The 26926-nt window shown below is 34.7% G+C and overlaps 1 protein-coding gene across 7 annotated transcripts in view; it reads left to right on the forward strand.

The window, feature by feature from the left end:
- The first annotated feature begins 390 nt into the window (after positions 1 to 390).
- The window catches only part of Cdc42bpa (CDC42 binding protein kinase alpha), a 293703-nt gene continuing 267167 nt past the window's right edge, over positions 391 to 26926 (forward strand). For all 7 annotated transcript variants that reach the window (XM_026405769.2, XM_026405772.2, XM_026405770.2 and 4 more), the window contains exon 1: positions 391 to 891. In XM_026405769.2, the coding sequence (XP_026261554.1) occupies positions 714 to 891 (178 nt within the window). In that variant the 5' untranslated portion in view covers positions 391 to 713. The remainder of the gene's footprint in view (positions 892 to 26926) is intronic.

A 26926-nucleotide genomic window follows, 5' to 3' on the forward strand; every position in this document is an offset into this window, starting at 1 on the left:
CGGAATCAGTTGGAAATAGGACTAACTGCAAAGCCTTAAAAAGAAGGACCTCGGGAGGAGAAAGGAAAAGCCTCCTCCGGGCAAGACTTGGCTCGGCGCTGAGGAGAGCTGCTTCAGGGACCTCGCCCCCTCCCTTTCCCGCTGGAGAAATTGTCGCTGATGCATTATCCAAGTGGCGGTTGGGAGGATTTGCAGCAGAATTTTTGGTTTTCCCTCCCCCTTCTATATATTCTGTTTTTTTTCCTCCCTTTTCTATTTTCTTTCTTCTCGGGGAGTAAATTGCTGATGCAAAGGGGGACTTTATTCATTAATGATGCAACCGGATTCGTTTCAGGATTACGTTGCACGAGTTGAATTTTGAATGAAGGAGAAGAGTTTTTTTTTTTTTTTAAGAAGTGTTGACTCTAGTTCGTTTAATTATTATTTTATTTAAATATACGATTTAATTGTATTATTCATTTAAAATGTATTAAATATATTTTATGATAACTTACCCTCCAAATATATGTATATGGGTGTAATTGAAGACGTTTCAGTTAAGTGAGGTTACTGGTGTATTGGATGTTTAATTCAGCACCGGCATTGCATGACAGTTATTGGAATAACAAGTGGTTTATTTCTGAAACCACACCTTTTAAAATTTAGGTTCAAATAGTAAATAGTCAAACTTGTAATAACAATTTAGAAGCAAATCAACAGAAATCGAAGCAAACATGTCCGGAGAAGTGCGTTTGAGGCAATTGGAGCAATTTATTTTGGATGGGCCGGCTCAGACCAATGGGCAGTGCTTCAGCGTGGAGACCTTACTGGATATACTCATCTGCCTTTATGATGAATGCAATAATTCTCCATTGAGAAGAGAGAAGAACATTCTTGAATACCTAGAATGGGGTAAGTTAAAAAAAAATCTTTAGCTGTGCTTTATGATTTAATTGTTATGGAGAATTATGAGTAAACTCTCTGTAACGAAAAAATTATATATATTTATAATTAAAGATCAAACACTAGTTTTTCAAGATTTTTTCCCCTGGTTTTTGGTAAATATTTTTTCAAGAGTAAGACCACGCTACTCAATTGTTGCCTTGACGTAAGGCCTACCTATTATGGAAATCATGATGAAGAACTTAGGTTTTTAGGTCAGCAGTAAGAGATTTAAAATAAATTTGGGATGGGCAAAAATGGATTATTGTTCAGTGTTGCCTTATCCATGGCAGTATGACAGCCATTCAATTGAAAGGTATTTGTGGGTGGAAACATTCCGTCCCAGATTTTGGAAATCACTCTTGAAATGGGAGGAGATATTGAAATGTCTGTTTATCCTAGGACAACAGAAACGTGAAGGTGCTGAGCAGTGTGTTTCATTTCATCTCCATATAGTGCAAGCAAAGCACAGGCTAAACATGGGCTTTAAAAAAAATTGTTACGTTCAGAAAGATGACTTGACAAATACTTAAAAAAATTTGTTGATGGAGAATGGGGAAAGCTACCACCTGAAGACTTTACTCTTGAGTTTCAGTCTAAACTGTTAGTCTTTTGGTTCCAGTCTTCTAAATATAGATGTGATTTAGAAGACTTCTTGTAGTGGAATTGATCATTGATGCTCTGTGAGCTATCCCTCCATGTGACCTTCAATCTTCAAGGCTTGGCTGAAATTCTTCAGCCTCTCATGTTATATATGGGTGCAGTCTGACCTGACTGCCGTGATCATTGCCCAGTCCATATATAGTGGTATGCATTGGCTTTGGAAAGATTTTTGGCCAACTAGCATTTTGTACCTTTGGAATACTAGTAATATTAATTGGTTGAAAAGATTTTTTTTTTTATTGAAAAGTTTTTATGCCAAAATATCCTTGTTCCCAAGTGATACTTTATTTTCCTGAAGTAAAAATCAAGGGCTGATTGTTTCTTTTCTTTTCTTTTTTTATTTTGAAATTTATTCAAAATTAGTTTTTTAGGTCAACCATTGATTCAAGAATCCCAAACATATAATAATTGTAATTATCAAATTTGCGAGTATTAAAAGATTTATAGCAACATGATGTCATGAGGTTTTAAAAAATATGTGAATGGGATGATTTAAAAAAAAATAGGCCATCATAGTCATACTGGAAATGTAAGAAATCTAAACTATCTTTCAAGAAATTGCTCTCTCAAGAGTGCTGGTTTTGGTGTGTGTGTGTGTGTGTGTGTGTGTGTGTGTGTGTGTTTAATGTATAGAGTAAAGTATTTTATAAAGCATGTGTAGTTTCTCATGTTTCTTGAATTTTAGGAGTTCTATAGTGTTTTCTTTTTGAACACTAAGGTCTTTGTACTTTTATTTATTGGTTTATTTTTTGTGATACTGGAGATAGAACCTAGGGGTGCTTTTATCCCTGAGGAACATCACCCTGCCCATTTTTAAAAAAAAAATTTAGTTTTGAGATGCTGTCTCATTAAATTGCCAAGACTGGCCTTGAACTTGCTATCCTCCTGCCTCAGCAGACTGATGGCTGGGATTATAGGTGTGTGCCAGTGTCTCCACCTCCTCCCCTCCATGAAGGTTTTGGTATTTTTATAGTTTGAGTTTTGAAATTATGGTTTTATAGTGACACTCTAGTCTGTGATTGTGATTGTCATTTAACATCCTTTCTCATTTGCAAAATAGTGGGAAAACTCTTTATGTGTACCAGTGGAAAATATAATTTTATATAATTTATGATAAAAGAGAAATGTTCTCCATCTACTTCTGATTTATATCTCAAAGCTTTGTGCTTTGAGATATTTTGCTGTATTGTTAACTTATGTCTTTCCATTAGGTGTATTTTCTTGGATGCTGTTTCTTCTGTATGCATAGAAAGCACTGTTGCTTATATAGTTACTTAAGCCAAAAAAGTGAAAAAACAAAAAGCAAGTATTTAGCTAAATACCTTATATTTTTATTAAGATCCCTAAAGTAATTCTAACCAGGACTTATCACAATTGATAGTTATTTTAGTTGTATCCTTCACAGCTTTTCTTTTTAGAAGTCTGATAACAAACTGTACAGTTTCTTAAACTATCATTGTTTTTCAGTACTTAGAGATCAAGGGAATAGAATTAAAAAAAATGTAAAATAACCTTTATTAATTTATTTTTATGTGATGCTGAAGATTGAACCCAGTGCCTCACATGTGCCAGGCAAGCGCTCTATCGCTATGCTACAACCCCAGCCTGAGAATAGACTTTTTAAGGAATTATTTTGTATAGGGCTAGGCAGTGTCTGATAAGTCTCAACAGTTTTTTTTTTTTTTTTTTTTTTTGGCGAGGCTGGGAGTACAACCTATGGCCTTACCCATGCTAGGCAAATGCTCTACCACAGAGTTATATCTCCAGTTGGAGTGTGAGGTCTTGAAAATGGTGGATATTAACCACAGAAGATTGAGTGAAGAATAAGAAAGAAAGAATAAAAAAAAAAATGGAAGAGCTGTGGGGATGTATCATGGTAGTATTTACTATCCTTAAGTTATTGGGGAATTTAGGTTAAGAATGACATTATTTTTCATCCAAGAATTAAAATAAATGAGCCACACAATGGAGTATTACTCTGCATTAAAAAAAATTGACAAAATCATAGAATTTGGAGGGAAATGGATGGCATTAGAGCAGATTATTCTAAGTGAAGCTAGCCAATCCCTAAGAAACAAATGCCAAATGTCTTCTTTGATATAAGGAGAGTAACTAAGAACAGAGTAGGGAAGAAGAGCATGAGAAGAAGACTAACATTAAACAGGGATGAGAGGTGGGAGGGAAAGGGAGAGAGAAGGGAAATTGCATGGAAATGGAAGGAGACCCTCAGGGTTATACAAAATTACATACAAGAGGAAGTGAGGGGAAAGAGAAAAATAATACAAGGGGGAGAAATGAATTACAGTAGAGGGGGTAGAGAGAGAAGAGGGGAGGGGAGGGGAGGGGAGGGGGGATAGTAGAGGATAGGAAAGGCAGCAGAATACAACAGACACTAGTATGGCAATATGTAAATCAATGGAAGTGTAACTGATGTGATTCTGCAATCTGTATACGGGGTAAAAATGGAGTTCATAACCCACTTGAATCAAAGTGTGAAATATGATATACCAAGAACTATGTAATGTTTTGAACAACCAACAATAAAAAAAAGAAAAAGAAAGAAAAAAAAAAGAGCAACTTCAAAGAGCAAAAGCCTTTATACAATATATATATGTATCAAAACATGGTGTCCATTAACGTGTACAATTGTATGTTTTTATATATCAGTTAAAATAAATTTAATTTAAAAATAAAATAAAGTGCAAAAAGAGCAAAAGAAATACAAAATAAAATAAAATAAAATAAAATAAATGAGCCATACTTCATGTATAAATTGATTACATTTTTGGGAAATCATCTATGTTATTTGCATTACCTAACATTATATAGAAAACAATTTAGATTAAGGAAATTTCCAGATTGTGAATTTGTCTCAATTTGATTTTTAGAACATTGTTATTATTATTAATATTGATATCTGATGGAATCTGCAAGGGATTATTGTTTGGGTTAAATTTGGTAATTTAGATTTGCCTTATATATCATTTTTAGTTTGATTTTAATAATTTGAAAAATATTAGGTCTTTAAATTTTTAAAGTAATTGCAGCAGGAGAACAGTATAGTTAAATACTGTGTATTGTGTACTAAATATTTGTGTTTGTTATTTATATTTATGCAAGTACTACCTAGATACTCTTGAGTTTATGCTGATAATTGGTTACTTTTAAAAATTGAGTCAGCTGGGGCTGGGGCTGTAACTCAGTGGCAAAGCACTTGCCTAGCATGTGCAAGGTTCTAGGTTCAATCCTTAGCACCACATAAAAATATAAATAAATAAAATAAAAGCATGCTGTCCATCTACAACTACCAAAAAAAAAAAAAAAGCAGCCAAGATTTTAACGAATGCCTCATTTCCATTGATTTCATTTATTCCTAGTTATGGTTCATTTTACTTTTATATTGGTACAGTTAATGTTTTGTTCATAACAGTATCACAACAGTAACAAAACTGACAGTTCAAAGTCAGATATGTTGTTTTTATTTGATAGCATTCCTTGCTTTTGATACCTATGGCTTAAAGGAAGAAATAAGTAGAAAAGGAGGGAGGAAGAGGGGATTAAGCTGAAGAGTACTGGAGAATGGGGATAAAAGCACCTTAAGACCATAGATAACTTTTTAAATTTAATAATAATATTTTCCAGTTATAGGCAGTATGATTTGAAAGACAATGTTTTTATCTCCTATGTTTTCTAAACTGTTGATTATAGTTTGTATGTTTGTTTGTAAAGTGGTAGTTTTGAAGTTAGTAGTATAATTTTAGAATAGTTACAGTAAATTTATAGAAGTAAAAATAACTTCAATGTTGTAAACTAACTTGATGATTGTATGAGTTCATTATTTATTGAATTGGCTGTCTTCTACTTTGAAATGGGAAATTGGAATTTTAGGGAATTCTTTACCAATTTACTTAAAAAATAGATATAAGATAATATTTCATATGACAAAAATTTGCAGGGTTGTATGTGGATAATTTTTTTGATGCTTTCTGATCTTTTATGCAAATAATCATTACATTTTATGCAAATAATCATTAAACAATTTTATAGCTTATTCATATTTTATGTGTGCTACACAGAGAATAAATGATTGATAAACTTGTCACTCAGGCACATAGGCAAGTATTATGGTGTAAACATTTCCCTTTTGAAAATATATTTTTAGTTGTTGATGGACTTTTATTTTTATGTGGTGCTAAGAATCAAACCCAGTGCTTTACACATGCTAGGCAGGTGCTCTACCACTGAACTACCACCCCAGCCCCAACATTTTCTTTTATGAAAGTAGTTGTAAAGCTTATTTACATTTTTTTCATGTGTGAGTTAATTGAGTGAGGTAAATTGTGGCTTGCTTAGAAGGATCTAAATGTCTAGGGTATTTTATTCTTTGTGTCTGCTGTTCTTTACTGTTAGCTTTCCTGAGTAGAATTTATTAACCATATCAAATTATCAGGACATTAATTGAATACAGATGATCAATTATTTTTTATGTAAATTCTCAATTAGAATCATATAAATATCTTCAAAAACAGATCGGACACTTACATCCTTTATACTAGTTATCTAGTTATTGTAAGCGTGAATACAATTATTTTATCCAACACAATTCTGGCACATGGCAGGAACATGTTCAACAAGTGAGGGATGACTTATTCTATTCTCTCTCAAATAACTCTTGGAGGTAGTTGCTAAATGGTATTGGTTACTGCAACAAATTGAGACATTTATTAGTAATTATTTTAAGGAACATCACTTTTTCTTTTAAGTATATTGTTTTATGAATGAGAACAGGATGTCAGGATTAACACTTTAAGAATTTTAGAAATATAGTTATTTCTTATGGAAATTTAAGTCATATCTTAGCAAATGCCATAATATGTTGGAAATTTTATGAAATGTGCTATGCATCTTAGGACTTGTTGCTATTACACAGTCAGCCCAGGCTACTTTAGGCACAAATTAGTATTTTACTGTACTACTCTGTGGCAAAAAGTTTTTTCCAAAACTTTTTCCCTTTTGGTACTTAAAAAAAATATTTTTAGTTGTAGATGGACACAATACCTTTATTTTATTTATTTTTATGTGGTGCTGAGAATGGAACCCATTGCCTCACATGTGCTAGGTAAGCTCTCTACCACTGAGCTACAGCCCCCAGCCCTGCTTTTGGTACATTTATTGCCAGTTTGTTCTGTATAAAACTCTTTATTTTTCATCCTACTGATTGTGAAGTTTTAGAATTAATTTACTAAGGCTAACCAGTACTTAAAATTAAATAGACTAGTTGGAAATATTAAGCTCATCATATATAGAATAAATATTGATATGTAAAACACTTGTGTTTTCTTGTATTTCTCATTGTAGATTGAGTTTGAGCCAGTGTGGTGGCACAAACCTGTAATCTCAGGTACTGGGGAAGCTGAGGCTGGAGGATTGCAAATTTGAGGCCAGCCCTGACAATTTAGTGAGACCCTATCTCAAAAATAAAAGGGGCTGGGGGTATAGCTCAATGATAGAGCACCCCTGGGTTCAGACCTGTGTGTGTGTGTGTGTGTGTGTGTGTGTGTGTGTGTGTGATATGATAGGGTAGATGAAGCTATATCATGTTGATTATTTAGCAGTGAAAATATCATAGGTTTTTCTTTTTTCTTCAAAGAGGACACATGATAGATTAGTGACAGGTGAGTTGAATGAAGGAAAGGAGTGTAGGGCTGGGCGCCGTGGCACATGCCTATAATCCCAGCAGCTGAGGTAGGAGGATTGAGAATTCAAAGCCAGCCTCAGCAAAGGTGAGGCGCTAAACAACTCAGTGATACCGTCTGTCTAGAATACAAAATACAGCTGGGGATGTGGCTCAGTGGTTGAGTGCCCCTGAATTCAATTCTCAGTACCCCCCCCCCCCCTCGCCAAAAAAAAAAGTGTAGGTAGGGACACAATAACTTGGATAACACTGAAAGAGAAGGGGAAAAGGAATGGAGACAAGAGGTAAAGGGGAGAACAGAAAGGGGAAAGAATGAGAATCAATATAAACTGTGTTCCTGAGTTGCTGCTTCAGTCTGACTTGTGAATGATTGTGTATTTTTAATTTAGAAGAATTTACTAGACAGACTTAACATCACTCCTTTGTAATTTTCCTTTTTTATTTTGGCTAATGAATATTGACTTTCATTGGTCATAACCATATGATCTATAAACAATAGTAGTAGTTTCTTGGTGTGTTTTCCTATTAATCCCAGATTAACTCTAGGATAGATGTAGGTGAGGATTTGCTAGTTTCATAGATTTTTTTTTTTAAATTATCATGGAACTGCTAGGCAGAGTGACTCAAGTTTTAAGTATTAAAGACCATGAATTGCTCAACTGCTTTTTCCATATCTTGATGAATCAAGAAATTCTTTCCATAATATTTTTAATGGCCCACACTATAACTAAATGTTATTCCAGGCATTAGTGTGAGTGTCCCTTTTACATTGAATGTAAAACTCCTTTCCAGATTTAGAGGATTTTCTTTTCTTTCAATTAATGCTGATCAGGACTTCCTAGATAGCTTCTTCACATTTCCTCTTCATAATTTCTACCTGGTTTTCTGGTCAATAGGTAGAGAATGACCAGTTTTCTGTTGGCTGATCCTTTCTTCCTGTTCTAGTATTCCCTTATATACACTATATGGAAGAGTGGCATTTTGGCTTCATAATAACAGGAGGCATGGAGATTTGGCTCCCCATTTCCAATTCACTTTTTTGCCTCTTAATTCTGTATTGAATTTTTGCTTCTGTTCAGTAATAGGACTTCTTCATCTAGCTTCTTCCCTAGTTTCAAAATGTGTTCTGTAGATCCATGGGATATTGAAAGACACTTTATGTGTGTGGGGAGTGGGGAAGTTTATATAGTCAGATAAGTTTGAGAAACTTTTCAATAAAATTTAACTTTAAAATATTGTAGGTTATTCTATAACTTATGGAATTTATCTGGTTATGGAATCTTTTTTTGTGTGTGTGCAGAATATCTGAAGGAGGAATGGCAACCAGTGTTTTTTAAGTCTTTGGAAGATGCTATTTCAATATGAGATTGTGGCTTTCCTTGAAACTCTTGAGATTCGGGGTTAGAAAGAAATTTTGGGATACTATATGGTTTGGAGAAAGAATCCAAATATGAAAAAGTGATATTTTATGCAGTGATTGTGGACTTTATTTACTGTGTGAAAGTCATGATCTGAAAGATAAACTTAATTGTGGTGTAGTATAAAAGCGGTGCTGTTGATAGAATTATATCTAAGAAGTACACCCTATAAGTGAATTAGGTATAATAATCTGTGCGGTCAATTCCTAAAAATTCCTTGAAATTACTGAGAAGTTTCTGTGTATGACATTTTCTTATACTGATTAAATTTGCTTTTAACTTACAGGCATTCACATTAAATATAGAAATTTTCACTTTATCTCTTACAGCTTAAGTTACTGTAATTGTGATATGTTATACAAACTATTACACAAACTGTTGTGTATCTGAAAAAATTTCAATACTTCATGATGTTTAAGAGGAAAGGGTGGGCTGGAGATGTGGCTCAGCGGTAGCGCGCTCGCCTGGCATGCGTGCGGCCCGGGTTCGATCCTCAGCACCACATACCAACAAAAATGTTGTGTCCGCCGAGAACTAAAAAAAAAATAAATAAATATTAAAAATTCTCTCTTTCTCTCTCTCTCTCTCCCCTCTTTCACTCTCTCTTTAAAAAAAAAAAAAAGAGGAAAGGGTAATTGATTCATGCAATTTTAGAATCCGTTATAGTGTTAAGTATTGTTTAATTTCCAGTGTTTTAGCTAAGCAGTTCATTTCGGACTTTTTGACTAGTGTGGGAATTAACTTGGGTATAACACTGTATGCTTGAAGCTGTTTCATGTGCCAGCACCTATTTATTTGTACTGTAATGAAACCAGAGAAAAAGTTTTAAGGAGAAAAATCATATATAATTGGTGCTATTTCAGCATCTTGTAAACAATTAGAACTCTGTAATTATCATAAACTTTTTTTCCCCAGACATTATGGTAGCAGATAATAATTCTAGAGAATAATTCATCTTGATAGTTTAAAGATCAGGGGTTTTGGATTTAGACTGAGTCTAATTATTTGCTGGATGATTTAGGCAAGTTGCTGAACATCTCAAAGTCTGTGAAAAATGGACATCATCATAATAGCTTATTTTGCCAGAAGATAAGTCAGTTTAGGGTTTTTCTTTTCTGATGATTTGTCTTATATTTTGTGGGCTATTTTCCCATTCTGTTCTGTTCTCCTCTCTTCTTCCCTCCATCCCTTCCTTCCTTCCTTTCAATACTGGGGATTGAACCTAGTGGTGCTCTACCACTGAGCTATATCCCCAGCCTTTTTTATTTTGAGGTAGAATCTCTAAGTTCTTGAGGCTTGTCTTGAATTTGGGATTCTCCTGCCTCAGCCTCTGGAATAGCTGAAATTACAGCCGTGTACCGAAACCCACTACTTTTAAAATTTCTAATCTGTGTAGTTTTGTGATAAGGAAAAACTAAAATGCCATTTTTTTTACTTAAGTATAATTGAAATGTATAACTGAACTGATACATGTAAATAACTTTAACATTACCAAAGTCTCACAATATTTTATTAAATTTTATTGCATTGAAAGTATCTGTATGTGACTATGCAAACATCTTAGTTTCTCTCTCTCTCTCTCTCTCTCTCTCTCTCTCTCTCTCTCTCTCTCTCTTTTTAATAGCAATTTGTGCTCTTTTTTTTTTTTTTAAGACCTTTGTTTTATGTATTTATATGTGGTGCTGAGAATCAAACCCAGGGCCTCACACATGCTAGGCAGGTACTCTACCACTGAACCTCAACACCAGCCCCTTAGTTTCTCTTTTAACATAAGATATTTTGCATTGGAAAGTTAATTCAACTATTTTGTTATTAATTGAACTGTTTTCTGACTCATATTAAGCTAATGCCATTTTTTTCTACTAGTGATAGTAAATATTATGAAGTGGCTAGTTAAATTTTATTTTTATATGACTTCAATCTGAAAATTACTGGTAGAGTTCTAGACCTCAGCATAGAAGATTAAAATCATTATTGATATGTTGTTCACTTCAGGCCTTTTATGGACTAAAGATTATGTAACATCCATGGATGCCTATTGTGATCGTACAGTAAGTAAGAAGAAAATTAATTGTGTTCACTAGCATTTTTGAAATTATATGTCAAGAGATATAAACGAATATTTTGATAATTAAGGGTTCAGTGGATATGTGAGAGTGGGAACTATTGCTTGTTGCATCCCTCTTTGGATATTAGAAAGCATATTTTCATAGAAGTTTCAAAAGTTCTGATACAGGAACTTCTTTAACTTTGTTGGTCTAAGTCATTTTAATTGTGGAACTCTTTATGAGAAACAACTGATGGAATTTGGGCAATGCCGGCATACACTAGGGAACCATACATGATGTCAGAGCTTTAAACTGGTTATGTGAAAGGAAGTGATTCCCAAATTCTTCTACTGAATTATTTTTTGAATATTGTCACAATTTACATTAAAGTCCAAACAAAGGTGAAGGTTTGAATGATTTACCTTTTTATTTGCATATTTAACATTTTTTAGTACTTTAAAAAATATTTTTAGTTGTAGATGGACACAATATCTTTATTTTATTTATTTATTTTTATGTGGTGCTGAGGATCAAATTTAGAACTTCACAAGTGCTAGGCAAGCACTTTACCACTGAGCTATAACCCCTCATTTGCATCACCTGCAAGATATTTTGGCAATATATATTAAGTTGGTGTGGGGATATATATATATGTTAGGTATATATTTATAAACAAAGGATAGTAAAACTTGATATATGCTTTTGAGTTTTTCCTTTGTGTAGTTTTTGGCTTTGTGAAGGTGCTCCTGCTAACCTAGTAAATGTTTTTTCTTTTCAGAAAAGCTTGATTATTTTCTAATTGAATTGATTCTCTAATTATTGATACAGATAGGTACTGTCATAGTTGTGAAATAGAACTAAGCTAATCAGAGATCTTTCCAAAAACAGAATCTTGTTTGTAAGTATCACTATTTATTAGGTGTGGTTAATGTCCCAGGGTAACTCAGATATTCTTTTTTAAAAAATTTTTAGTTGTTGATGGACCTTTATTTTATTTATTTTTATGAGGTGCTGAGGATTGAACCCAGTGCCTCACACATGCTAGGCAAGCACTCTACTACTGTGCTGCAACCTCAGTCTGACTTAGATATTCTTAAAAGTAGTCAAGCACTTACTTAGTGTTCTGTATTGAATTAAAAAAAAACAAACAAACACTTGTTTAAAAATATTAGGAAATATTGTCTCTAGGAGGCAGTGACTAATGCCCTACTTAGAGATTATATTGTTAGCTACCTATATGGCTTTGCCCTGACCAAAAGTCATTACTAAGAAACATTTTACAACAGTCTGAAAGCTCAGGTATTGTGGTGAGCTAACATGTTGATATGCAATGAAAACTAATACTTACAAAGATTTTCCTAGAGTTTATGTTTAAAACCAAGATATTATTTGCAAGTCTAGTATAATTTCTGTTTCTGCATTTTTTCACTGCATGCCTTTGTAATGTGGCACTCCCATTTCTGACTGATACGTGTTAAGCTGACAGTTTCTTATATAAGTTCCTTGCTATGGTACATTGTTTGAGATTGTAATTAAGTGTGATCATGTTGTTTCTATTGCATGTGTGCCTGTGGTAATATCAGTTAAGTGCAACACTTGGTGGGTTATCCTGTCTTCATTCTACTTTGCCTGCATCTGGCTCAATTGACTTGTTTGTAATAAGCCTGTATAAATGGATTTAGATATTCGTGATTTTCATATGTGTGTATACTGTTCTATTAATCATGTTTTTGTGTTCCCTTCAAATGCTAAGTAATCTGTAACTCCTTATTACATGTGTCTCTAACCAGATAACATTGGGATTTTTACATATCCAGGACCTTTGTTTAGTGAAAGGAATTAAAAAACAAAAACTAATGGTCTTTGATCACATCAATATCCTGCTTAATACCTATCTTCAATGACAACTGACAGCTTTCAGGATGACTTTAAATTTTTTGGCATGGTGTACACAATTTTTAAACATGGTCCTTGTTTACTTCTCTAATAATTTTTTCACTTTAAAAATCATTTTTATTTTTACTTTTGGTATTAGGGATTGAACATAGGGGTTCTACACCACTGAATTAAATCCCCAGTCTCTTTTTATTCTCTATTTTGTGACAGGATCTCACCAAACTGCTAGGGGTCTTGCTAAATTACTGAGGCTGGCCTTGAATTTGCCCTAGCATCTGGGATACTGTGTGGGCCATCATGCCTGGCTTTTGTTTTCATCATAAGCTGGGTCAGTAGAAAGCATGGGTGTAGAGGCCACCTAAGAGTATCAATGAACATGCTGTATACACCCTTTTTCTCCTGTACCAGTGTGCTTGTTTCACAGCAAAGGATAGGGCCACAAACCCAGAGAGGAAGGCTTGCAGTTCCCTTCTGCAGTAGGGGTAAATAATAATAATAATAATAATAATAATAATAATAATAATAATAATAAAAAAAAACAATCTTAAACTTTCAGAAAAATTGCAAGTACAGTACAGTCCCCCCCCCCCTTTCTGGAACCATTTGAGATAATTTGCCTACCTAATGCCCAGATATGATTGTGTGTATTGTGTACATTCTTTTCTTTCTTTCCTTCTTTCCGTTTTTTGGTGCTGGGGATTGAACCCAGGTCAGCCCCATTATCTACATTATTTTCATGATCACAATACAACTGTTAAAATCAAGAAATTAAATATCATCTAATCCTTAGAAATGATGCACCACTTCATTTGAGTTTCATCAGTTGTCTTAATATCTTTATAGCAAAAGAATTCAGTTTAGAAACTTGTGTTACATTTGGATGGCATGTCTTTCAGTCTGGGTCAGCTCTTTAGATTTTTCTTGACTTTCATGACTTTGAATCTCAAAGATTGTAGAGCAGGTATTTTGCAGCTTTTGCAGTAACCCCATTTAGGTTTTATTTCTTCATATTTAGATTTAGATAATCTTTGATAAGAATATTATAGAAATGATGTTGTGTTCTTTTCATTACTTCCTCTCAAGGGGTGCATGATTTAGTATTGCTCCATAACTTGTTAAGTTGGTACCTGGGGCCCTGCCAGGATTCTTTTTTTAATAATGTAAATTTTTTTATTTATATGTGACAGCAGAATGCATTACAATTCTTATTACATATATAGAGCACAATTTTTCATATTTCTGGTTGTATACATAGTATATTCACATCAATTTGTGTCTTCATACCTGTACTTTGGATAATAATGATCATCACATTCTACCATCATTATTTACCCCATGCCCCCTCCCTTCCCTTCCAACCTCTCTGCCCTATCTAAAGTTCATCTATTCCTCCCATGCTCCTGCTCCCTATCCCACTATGAATCAGTCTCCTTATATCAAAGAAAACATTTGGCATTTTTTTTGGGGGGGGGGTTGGCTAACTTCACTTAGCATTATCTTCTCTAACTCTATCCATTTACCTGCAAATGCCATGATTTTATTCTCTTTTGTTGCTGAGTAATATTCCATTGTGTACATATACCACATTATTTTTATTAATTCGTCTATTAAAGGATATCTAGGTTGGTTCCACAGTTTAGCTATTGTGAATTGTGCCTCTATAAACATTGATGTGACTGTGTCCCTGTAGTATGCTGTTTTTAAGTCCTTTGGGTATAGACTGAGGAGAGGGACAGCTGGGTCAAATGGTGATTCCATTCCCAGTTTTTCAGGAAATCTCCATACTGCTTTCCATGTTGGCTGCACCAATTTGCAGTCCTACCATCAGTGTATGAGTGTACCTTTTTCTCCCACATCCTCGACAACACTATTGTTGTTTGTATGCATAATAGCTGCCATTCTGACTGGAGTGAGATGAAATCTTGATTTGCATTTCTCTAATTGCAAGTGATAATGAACATTTTTTTATGTATTTGTTGATTGATTGTACATCATCTTCTGAGAATTGTCTCTTCAGGTCCTTGGCCTATTTATTGATTGGGCTATTTGTTGTTTAGCTTTTTGAGTTCTTTATATACCCTAGTTATTAGTCCTCTATCTGATGTGTGAGGGGTAAAGATTTGCTCCCAAGATGTAGTCTGCCAGGATTCTTCACTGTAAAGTTGCTTTTCCCCCTCTTTTCTGTATATGTATGTATGTATTTATTGTACTGAGGATTGAATCCAGGGGCATTGTACTGTTAAACTACATTTCCACTCCTTTTTACTTTCACTAAGTTGGTGAGTGTTTCAAGGCTTGTCTTGAATTTACCATCCTCCTCCCTCAGCCTCCCAGATAGTTGAGATTATTACAGGTGAGGGTTATAATATCTGATTTTTTTCTAACTAATAGGTATTTTGTGGGGTGGCATTTGGAAATTATGTACATACCCTTTTCTCATTAATGGTTTTCTTTGTTACTATTAGGTTATAGTCCTCCGCTACCATTTATTTTGAGGCTTGAATAGACCCAGATTTGGCTGGTTAAGAGCCCCTTGAAATTAGCTTCTGTGTCCTTTGACAGATTCCAATGACTTCTTTGAGCATAGAATCATGCTCAAGTAGCATAACTTTCTTGCTTTCTAGTATAACAAGGTGGTTCAGGTTTGTCTTTGCTTTCCCTGCCCCATCCCTGGAATCAGCAATTTTTCCAGAGTTCCTGGTTCCTTTTAGTATAGAGGAAGTTGTTTTAAAAATGCCAAGATCCAGGTTAGATATATGCTCATTGTTATTGTGTTGCTGCTCACAGCTCTACTTGTAGACAAAGCTGTCTATGTTTTCATCCATTCATCTGTCCAGCTATCTATCTACTCATCCACCCACTTATATGTATAATATCTATTTTTATAACTATATTTACTTCTATAAATTTTTGTTTCTATATTTATTATATATCATGAATTTACATCAATATCTAATTCCATTCCAATACTATAGGGTTCATTCTAGTTTTTTCTTTTCCAGATTGTAACTCTCCTTCCTAACAGAATCATGGCTTCCATTATCCTTAATGTATTTTCTTATGTGATTGATCCCACAGTATGTAATTGACCTCCCATCACACAGATAACTTTTTTTTACCCTTTTTTGTTTAGGCACTCTTCTTGCACCTTCATTCTGCATGCCAGATTGCTGTTCCCCTTTCCCCTTAAAGGCACGCTCCTTGTCTTGCTCAGTCTGTGGCCCCCATGCTAGGCCTCTCTCTTCATGTCAGGCTGTCCTTGTATCCCATGGATGCTCTTTCATGCTCCTCAGGTTCTGTCATGACTCTCCCAGTACTAGTGTGTGCAACACTTTATGTGGATGTTGTTTTAATCCAGTTCAGCTTTCAGCACCATACTCCAATCCAATATGACTTCTTTTTCTTCTTACTTACTTTGACTTGCTCTACCTATGGCTTTAAATCTGAGATACTGAGGAAGGTTAGGGAAGGGCTATTTCCCTAATATATACATGCCTCACTTAATGATGGGAACATAGTCTGAAAAGTGAGTTGTCAGTGATTTTATTGTGCGAATATCATGGAGTGTACCTATACAGACTTAAGATGACTAGGATGTCACTAGGCAATATAATTTCATGGTACTGCAAAGATATATGTATGTAATCCGAAATGAAATGTCTTAAATGTATATAACTATACATATATGTATATATACATGTATATAGGTATGTATAATTTTATTTATATTTTCTACCCACCTTTTTTTTTGGTGAGGGGGCTGTACTGGGGATTGAATTCAGGGGCATTCAACCACTGGGCCACATCCCCAGCCCTATTTTCTATTTTATTTAGAGACTAGGTCTCACTGAGTTGCTTAGCACCTCACTTTTTTTTAAAGTATTTATATTTTAGTTGTAGGTGGACAGACACAATACCTTTATTTTATTTATTTATTTATTTATTTATTAGTTGTAGGTGGACACAATACCTTTAATTAATTAATTAATTAATTAATTTTTTAGTTGTAGGTGGACACAATGCCTTTAATTAATTAATTAATTAATTAATTTTTTAGTTGTAGATGGACACAATACCTTTATTTCACTTATTTATTTTTTTGTGGTGCTGAGGATCGAACCCAGGGTCTTGTACACTCTAGCAAGCTCTCTACTGCTGAGCCACAACCCCAGCCCCTTTTATTTTATTTTTATGTGTTGCTGAGGATCAAACCTGGTGCCTCATGCGTGCTAGGTGAGTGCTCTACCACTGAGCCACAACCCCAACCCAGCACCTTGCTTTTGCTATTGCTGGCCACCTCAGCCTCCCAAATCACTGGGGTTATAGGCATGCGCCACCATACCTGGCTTCTTCCAACCTTTAAAAAATAAAAAAATTCTTTAAAATTTTTACATGTAGTAAATTTTACTCTTTTTGATCATATCCTATGAATTTTACCAAAGTAGAGTCATGACTATTATTGCTGTTAGGGAACAGAGAGCACTTCCATCATCCCTCGGAATTCTCTTTTGTTGCCTTTTTGTACCACTCCTCTTACTCCTTTGCCTGTCTTGGAAAGTGTGTGACACAAAACAGGTGTTTGGTAATGTTGGTTGAATGAATTAATGCTGTTATACTTGTTATACCCAAGACTAAAAGCAGTGTATCTAGGTATCTTGAAACATTGCTTGAAACTCAGTATTTTTCTTGTCAGGGACCTGTTTTCCTCTTTGATTTACCCTATTCTATTTCAGAATAGCAATTGACAGTCTGTATTACTCTCTTTTATTTCAAAATAGCAGTTGACTATTTCAAAACAGCAGTTGGCAGTCTGTAGATAAGTATGTAATGGAGTGAGAAAAGGAAAAAGTAAGGAATAAAGTAAAATGCAAATAATTTCTGATTTCTTAAAATTTTGTTGCATTAGTCTGTGTTTAACCTTATTTGCACAATGTTCAGCATAAACTTTAGAGTCTGGTGATGGTGAAGATACAAAAATGTAATTTTATTCCCTTCTGTAACCCCCTGAAAACTGTAGTAAACTTTTTTTTAAAGTCATAAATGTTCAAGGATGAGAAGAGCAGTGAAATTTTATAAAGTAAAAAGCAGATGAATGATAATGACTTAGGGTGTCTGAGAAAGTTGAATCCTAAGTTAGCATTGGTCTAAGCTGAGGAACTGTCCAGCTTATTTGGCAACATCCTCAGAAGTCTTAGAAATTGGTGCTTTCAGGAATCTCTGTAAGTTGAGGTGTGACTGGGCTGAAATATGGAGGATTATTTGAAACTGTTTTAGAAGCAGGTAGAAACTCTAGATAGAGCCCCTGCCCTAGGCTGTGTCACTGGACTACTTTATCCCTCTCTTCAAACAAAGACTGGGTGTTTAAAATAGAAGCCTTCTGGGTTAAGGCATCAAGCAGGGTAGGCATTTTTATATTGAAAATAAGGAGATTAAATAAATGTTTTCTTCTATTTGGCTTCTAGAATTGTGGCAGTAGGCCTATCACAAAGATTGTAAATTAGAACAATTTCTGGAGAATTGACCAGCCCAAGAAAAAAAGGCCTCCAGTTACAGATACTTTAGTAAAAGACTGAGGCAATCACATTATAGTGAAGTTCATTCAGTGGGCTTCACCGGAGGATTCAGAGCTTCAGGTCTTCTTTTCATTTTCTTAAACTAAATGTAAATAGAAAACCAAGAAATATTAGACATCAGAGGAAAGGCTCTAATGTTTATGGCACAGCTACAAACAATAGGGAGAACCAGCCCCCCCCCCAAACAACAACAATAACAAAAATTAGCAACTAATGAGGCCTGGGGCTGTAGCTCAGTGGCAGAGTGCTTGCCTAGCATGTGTGAGGCACTGAGTTTGATCCTCAGTATCACATAAAAATAAAAAATAAAATAAAGGCATGCTGTCCATCTACAACTACAAAAAAAAAAATTAAAAAATAAACAACAAAAAAAAATAAACCCTCAAACTAGAAACTAATGAAACAGACTTTGCCAGGAAGGTATAACTTGAAAAAAAAAAAAAGCATAAAACTGTAATTAATATTCTCAGAGATAAAATACCACAGCTGTCAAATAAAATCAGAATGCCATAAAAGAAAATAAGAGAGAATGAAAAAATTTCTTCGAAATTAAAAATATGATAGCAAAAATGAAAACCTCCATACAAGAATTGGAAGGCAAAAGGTTGGTGCTGCAGTCCGCCTGCAGCAAAATAACCAGGAGGTGACAAACAACTTGTGTATGTTGATACAGCAGGAGTGGGAGCTGTTTATTGTAGGACAGGAGGGGTATTTATACATTCCACACAGCTTATCTTAATTAGCATAAACTAGATACAGCAGTCAACCAATAAGGAATCTCCAAACTTTTTTTTTTTTTTTTATTGGTCATTCATAACATTACATAGTTCTTAATACATCGTATTACACGGTTTGATTCAAGTGGATTATGAACTCCCGCTTTTACCCCGTATACAAATTGCTGTATCACATCAGTTACCCTTCCATTGATTGACATATTGCCTTTCTAGTGTCTGATGTATTCTGCTGTCTGTCCTATTCTCTACTATCCCCCCTCCCCTCCCCTCCCCTCCCCTCCCCTTTTCTCTCTCTACCCCTTCTACTGTAAATCATGTCTTCCATTTGTATTCTCTTGACTTACCCCTCCTTACCTCTTATATGACATTTTGTATAACCCTGAGGATCGCCTTCCATTTCCATGCAATTTCCCTTCTCACTCCCTTTCCCTCCCACCTCTCATCCCTGTTTACTGTAAATATTCTTCTCAAGCTCTTCGTCCCTACCCTGTCCTTGTTTACACCCCTTATATCAAAGGAGTCATTTGGTATTTGTTTTTTAAAGATTGACTAGCTTCACTTAGCATAATCTGCTCTAATGCCATCCATTTCCCTCCAAATTCTATGATTTTGTCATTTTTTAATGCAGAGTAATACTCCATAGTGTATAAATGCCACATTTTTTTTATCCATTCATCTATTGAAGGGCATCTAGGCTGGTTCCACAGTCTTGCTATCGTGAATTGAGCTGCTATGAACATCGATGTAGCAGTGTCCCTGTAGCATGCTCTTGTTAGGGCTTTAGGGAATAGACCGAGAAGGGGAATAGCTGGGTCAAATGGTGGTTCCATTCCCAGCTTTCCAAGAAATCTCCATACTGCTTTCCAAATTGGCTGCACCAATTTGCAGTCCCACCAGCATCCTCTCCAGCACTTATTGTTGTTTGACTTCCTAATGGCTGCCAGTCTTACTGGAGTGAGATGGTATCTTAGGGTAGTTTTGATTTGCATTTCTCTGACTGCTAGCGATGGTGAGCATTTTTTCATGTACTTGTTGATTGATTGTATGTCCTCCTCTGAGAAGTGTCTGTTCAGGTCCTTGGCCCATTTATTGATTGGGTTATTTGTTATCTTATTGTCTAATTTTTTGAGTTCTTTGTATATTCTGGTTATTAGGGCTCTATCTGAAGTGTGTGGAGTAAAGATTTGTTCCCAGGATGTAGGCTCCCTATTTATCTCTCTTATTGTTTCTTTTGCTGAGAAAAAACTTTTTAGTTTGAGTAAGTCCCATTTGTTGATTCTATTTGTTAACTCTAGCGCTATGGGTGTCCTATTGAGGAATTTGGAGCCCGATCCCACAGCGTGTAGATCATAACCAACTTTTTCTTCTATCAGATGCCGTGTCTCTGATTTAATATCAAGCTCCTTGATCCATTTTGAGTTAACTTTTGTGCACGGCGAGAGATAGGGATTCAGATTCATTTTGGTGCAAATGGATTTCCAGTTTTCCCAGCACCATTTGTTGAAGATGCTATCCTTCCTCCATTGCATGCTTTTAGCCCCTTTATCAAAAATAAGATAGTTGTAGTTTTGTGGATTGGTTAGGAATCTCCACACTTAATGGCTCGATTTTGTTACTTCATAAACCACTCCCCCTGGCATTTTGCCAGGCGCCATCCTGACTTGTTTACAGACTCTAACAGGTTGGGACTGTGGCTCAGCGGTAGTGCATGTGTGAGGCACTGGGTTCAATTCTCAGTACCATGTATAAATAAATAAAATAAAGATCTATCAATAACTAAGGGAAAAAATATTAAAGAAGAAGAATTGGGAGGCAAAAATGAAAAAAAGAACTGCAGATAATGGAGCAAAAAACCCAGGAAGTCATAGAAAAAAGAAGATAAAGAAACATAGAGGACCAGTTTGGGAGGTTTAAATAATAATCTGAATAAGAGGAATTCTCTTATTCCAATAGAGTGAACAGAGGGGAAGGAATGGTCAATGAAATAATTCTAGAAAAACATTATGAAACTGAAGGACATGAGTTTCTAGATAAAAGGGACCCATTCAGCACAGTGAATGTTAGTTGATTTACACCAAAATTCATAGTTCGTGCATTGCAGAAGTCCCAGAACTCTGGGGACAAAGAAGAAACAAAAAGAAAAAAAAAATACAAGGATCAGGAATCAGAAAGACTAGCCTTTTTAGCAGCAACACTGGAAAGAACTAGGATAGTGCTGAAGGAAAATAATTTCCAAACTTTAATTCTGCATCCAGACAAATTCTCAATGAAGTATTAGGTGGAATAAGGACATTTTTAAGACATGCAAGTCTTCAAAAAGTTTACCTTGTACAGCCTCTTCAAATAGTTGAATTTGAAATGAGTCATTCTGGTTTACCTGGGACTGAAGAGTTTCCTATAGTATGTTGATTTTAAGTTCCTTGGGTATAAACCGAGGTGTGGGATGACTGGGTCAAATGGAGGTTCCATTCCAAGTTTTCTGAGGAATCTCCATACTGCTTTTGGTAATGGTTGCACCAGTTTGCAGTCCTATTAGCAATGTATGAATGTACCTTTCCCCCTACATCCTCATAAACATTTATTGTTACTTGTATTCTTGATATTTGCTATTATGACTGGGTGAGATGGAATTTCAGTGTAGTTTTAATTTTTTTGCAGAATTTTAAAGTCTTGTTTGTTTAATCCTTACTGGTCTTCAAACTTGTTTTCTCTTTGAGAATTTCTTTCTTTTTTTTTTTGGTACTGGGGATTGTAGCCAAGTGTGCTTAAATCCCTGAGACACATTCCTAGTCCCTTTTTATATTTTAATTAGAGACAGGGTCTTGCTAAATTGCTTAGGGCCTTGCTAAATTGCTGAGGTTGGCTTTGAACTCAGGATCCTTCTGCCTCTGCCTCCCAAGTTGCTGGAATTATAGATGTGAGTTCTGTACCTCAGGTGGACACAGTGAACAGGAGATTGATATTAGAGCTCATCATTATGTACTTTTAATAGATCAGTATTTTTTCTTCTTCAATAATTGCTCTGTTCTTATAGATGGCAATTTCTAAATATTTTTTTTTTCTGTTTTAGGATGATAGTTTATTCCAGAAAAATCTATTTATGTTAAATTCTACATATTTACATTAACACATAGATACTTCTGAAGTTACACAAGGCACATAAATATTGCTCAGTCTTTATGGAATTGAACACAGCAAACAGAGCAGAAAGACAAATCATACAAATGATGCATATGTCATATGATTATCATTTCTATAAACTAGTAAGCTATCAAGTACTGTGAGGGGAGATATCAGAATACTTATCAAATATGCAACTGTGGAGATAGCTTTATTTTAGCAGTGCTCAGCTGGTCAAGCTGAAATTCAGATTGATCCTTGTAAATCCAAAGCAATGCCTCATATTAAATGAAACTCTTCTTGTAATAAATTTCAACTTTTCATAAAATTTTGAAGTCTAAAAATTGACCGATTATGTCCCTCTTTTCTTTTTTAGGACAGTGTTAAGAGAAGTTTGTTTCAGAGAGTTTCTGAGCTATTCATATGACTGAATGGGAAAATTGGTCAGCTTTCTAACTACTCTTTTTTTAAAAATATTTATTTTTTAGCTTTAGATGGACACAGTATCTTTATTTTACATTTATGTGGTGCTGAGGTTCTAACCCAAGGCCTCATGCATGCTAGGCAAGCACTCTTCCACTGAGCCACAATCCCAGCCCCTCTAACACTCTTAAGTCAGGTTTTCAGCAGATGACTTGTTTATTTAGTTTGAATGTCAGGAATAGTTCCACTCAAATGTGTATTGAAACACACACCCCAACAGAAATTATCATTGAATTATATAATACTTTGTTTCCTTATATTAGAAATCACTCTGATTAGTTTGTTTCATAGCGTTATTTTGATTCTATTTTGTATTGTTTGTCATTTATTTTGTTGACAACTATATGCCTGAAATTTATTTACTTTTGCATTTTACCTAAAAGGGAGAGATGACATTCAAAATTAGTAAAGACATAAATAAAACACATCTTACTAGCAGAAAAAAATTAAAAAAAAAAATTGTAGTGCTAGATCTTTCACCTAGGGCCTTGTACAGGGTAGACAGGTGCTCTACCACTAGTCCTAAAATACATCTTAAATCAATAATCATTTTGTTGTCTAGATTCAGTGCTTTTAATGAGAATGAAAATAATTTAAGGCAGATTGTAATCAGAGTGCCTTACAGTATATACCTCTGGCTTAGTATCAGGATGAAATATTTATAATAGTGTTATATATGTATATTTTCAGTTAGATATGTTATCAAAAAGCACAGCTTCATCCAATTTGAAAAGATCTTCAAGGAAATGATGTAATATAACTAGTATTTGGAAATGACAAAGGAATTTTTGTTCCAGCAGTAATAGTAGTTCCTTTGCAGCAGTGATTTTAATTTACATTTCAATTCTCAAATATACAAAGATTTTTGTGAGAGTATTTTGGTTTCTTCACAAACAAGTGAAGTTATTTAGAGTTTTAACAAAAATTAATACTGTGTTATTCATTGACACTTAAATTTTCGGGTAAAGATATGTTAATTTTAAAAATTACTTAGAAAGTCTGTTTAATTTTCTTTTAAAAATTCTCTGCAAATGGCTCTCATTGTATTTGAATCTCAATTTTTTGTTTTGAAAATTCAGTAAGCTTTATGAAGAAACACTAAGAAAATTTTTAGTTGAAACTGTTTACTCTCTCTCCATGGAAGGGCTTTTATTGTACTTTTAACTGCTTCTCTCCATTTTTATTTATTCTACTATAATATTTCCATTTCTGAAAGTCACCAACCTCCCAATAGTTGTATATGATTCTGTTCTACCATATTGGAGATGGAGCTCAGACTAGTTTGGGGTAATTTTTCGATGGTTCATATATTATATTTATTATTTAGTGTGAAGGCAACATTTATAAGATAGTTCATGGGCTTTCTTCTCTATAAAGTTTTCAGTTTTTTTCAGTGAAATCTATAAGCAACTGAACTGCCTCTGTTCTGTTTGCTTTTCCTCTTTACATGTTAGGCAGCAAGCTCTTTGTTGTGTAGCTTTAAGTATTTTCTTTCCAAAAACCCATTAATATCACTTTATTTTAAAGGATACATCTCAGAAATCAGGCTGTTCCTGATTCAACAGTATGGTGGAAGAGGGTATACTAAGTTTCCATGCCCTCTTGGATATACCACATTCCCAGCATCTTGATTGTTTGTGTCTCTAAACAGAGATAACTATTTAGTGAAATGTGGTTTTCATTTGAAACAAACAAACAAACAAACAAATCATCTTTGACTTTGTATATTTTCTTTTTAATAATTATTCTTTAAAGATTATAACAGATCTGGACTATTTATTTTTTGTCTTTTCTTTAAAATGAACTCCAAAGGAATTTTGTGAACATTTACATTTCTTGAATTTAATGATTCTGCTCCATAAATGGTTCAAATTTGTGATGGCTCAAGTCTTAACCCTAGTGGTTAGAATAAAAAACAAACAAACAAACAAAACAGTTTAATTGATAGTATAGTAATGAAAAAAGGTGGTTGATCACACAATGGGAATGGAGGGTTGATAGGGTACTTTTGTTTCTAAGTAACTGAAAATTCAGTGCAAACTGCTTTAAAAAATAAGGAAAGTTGTATCATCGAACTATCAAGAGCAAAGATAGGGGCTGGGCACAGTGGTGGTACACCTGTAATCCCAGCAGCTTGGGAGGCCTAGGCAGGAGAATCTCAAGTTCAAAGCCAGCCTTAGTAATTTAGTGACACCCTGAGCAATTTAATGAGACTGTTTCTCAAAATAGAAAATAAAAAAATGGGCCGGGGATGTGGCTCAGTGGTTAAGTGCCCCTGGGTTCAATGTTAGTACCAAAAAGAAAAGGGGAAAAAAAAGCAAAGGTAGGGTACACTTCTTAGTTTAGTATTTCAGCAGTGTTATCAAACTTCCAGGTTCTTTGAGTAGTATAGACTACTTCTACTATGTTTTTTTTTTTTTTTTTGCAGGGGAGGATACCAGGGATTGGGGTGCCATATTCCCATTCCTTTTCATTTTTAATTTGAGACAGGGTTTTGCTGAGTTACTTAGGGCCTCACTGAGTTGCAGAGACAGGTCTTGGATTTACAATCTTCCTGCCTCAGCCTCCCAAGAAACTGAGAATTATAGGCATGTGCCACTGTACTGACTTAGTTTAAAAAACAAAAACAAACAAACAAAAAATCCCACTGTTTTCCCTAGAGGTTATAGAATGGCATTGGAGGAACATGCCCCTCTGTCCACGTGGGAAGGGAGAGAGAGATGTGTTTCTGTAGGTCTCTTAAGAGGAATAAGACTTTTCTTTTCATAGAAACACCTAGAAAATTTCTCCCCTGTGTTTCAGATGGCCAGGATTAAATCCTATGTCCTCAAACTAGTGGTTTCAGTGGTGTTGAGGTACATGGGCTGTATGAGGGAAGTATTGCACTCTTAACAAAATTAGGAATCTATTTAGAAAAAGCAGTCTTAAGTACAGTTGGCATTGTGGTTTATTTTATTCATAACATTTTCATTAAAAATTATAGTGCTACAGCACAGTTTTATGCTGATTTTTTTTTTTTTGGCTTTTCCCTGACTACCTCTAAGTGATGCCTTCTCTAATAATATGCTTTTTGATTTAGAAATTCTGGGTCAAGTTATTACTAGGTGAAAGAGAGAAACAATGCATCATATCTATGATAAAATTTTAATTTAAAACTGCATGGTAATTAAAATACCTTTTTTAGCAGTGCCATCCATTGTTGGCTTATCCCTCTTCTGAATGCTTATAAAATTTGTTTATAGTGCTCATTTGGCAACCAGTATGCACCCTGTATTATTAATTATCTTCTTATGTATGCCACAGTAGGGATCATCTCTAGCACCAATAAATTCCAGTATATATTGTTGGTTACACACAGATAGTGTGGTTAGGAGAACGACTGTTAAAAGTCAACAAGTTGATTAAAATGAATAATAAATATTATGTGTATGGTATAGTTCAGAAATAATAAAGATGAACACCGTGGGTTCCTCAAGGAATTGAATAACATTAAGTATAATAAAAAGAGACAGGAAGAAGATTACTTTTTATATGGAGAGTAGGGAGTGGAAAACGGTCCATCATGGAGGTGACTTTTGAGCTGACCTGTAAGAAGATAGTGTTTTGTAAAACAGAGTTAGAAGGAGGGCATTTTAGATGGAAGAGAACAGTAGAATGTAGCGTGTACAGGCAGGAAAGCTCATAGGCATTTGCTGGAGCAAGTACTTGGGGGGATGGAGGTATAGTGGGAAATCAGGTTACAATAATGGGTTGGGACTCTTTCAGAAAGCTTACTATATAATTTGAATTTTATTCTGTGGACAGTGGGAATCCGTCGAATATGCATATTTGTTTTTAAAGCAAGGAGACTTGGAAATTGCTTTCTCTCCAAATGGAAGTAGCCTTAAGATATTTGTAGTCAGGGCTAGGAATGTGGCTCAAGCGCTAACGTGCTCGCCTGGCATGTGCGGGGCGCTGGGTTCGATCCTCATCACCACATAATAATAAAATAAAGATGTTGTGTCCACCAAAAAACTGAAAAATAAATATTAAAAAGTTTTCTCTCTCTCTTCATCTTTAAAATAAAATAAAGATATTTGTAGTCTTTTGCCATGTTACAGTGTAGAATATACTCATTCATTTTAACAGGTATTTATTACATACCTTCTATGTGGTAGGTATCAGTTTCTGTAGATACAACAATGAACAAGACAGTCTGGATCTCTGTTGTCATGGAACTTACATCTAAATGGTAGGGGGAAGTCAAGGAATAAACATGTAAGTAAACAGGATTATTTCAGTCATTGGTAAGAGCCATAAAGAAAATGGAAGACGACAACAGGATAGAGTGTTTTTGGTGGTAATTTAGGTGATTGGTCAGGGAAGGCCTGTT

Source organism: Urocitellus parryii, chromosome 9 (assembly GCF_045843805.1).
Source record: "Urocitellus parryii isolate mUroPar1 chromosome 9, mUroPar1.hap1, whole genome shotgun sequence".
Lineage (NCBI taxonomy): Eukaryota > Metazoa > Chordata > Mammalia > Rodentia > Sciuridae > Urocitellus > Urocitellus parryii.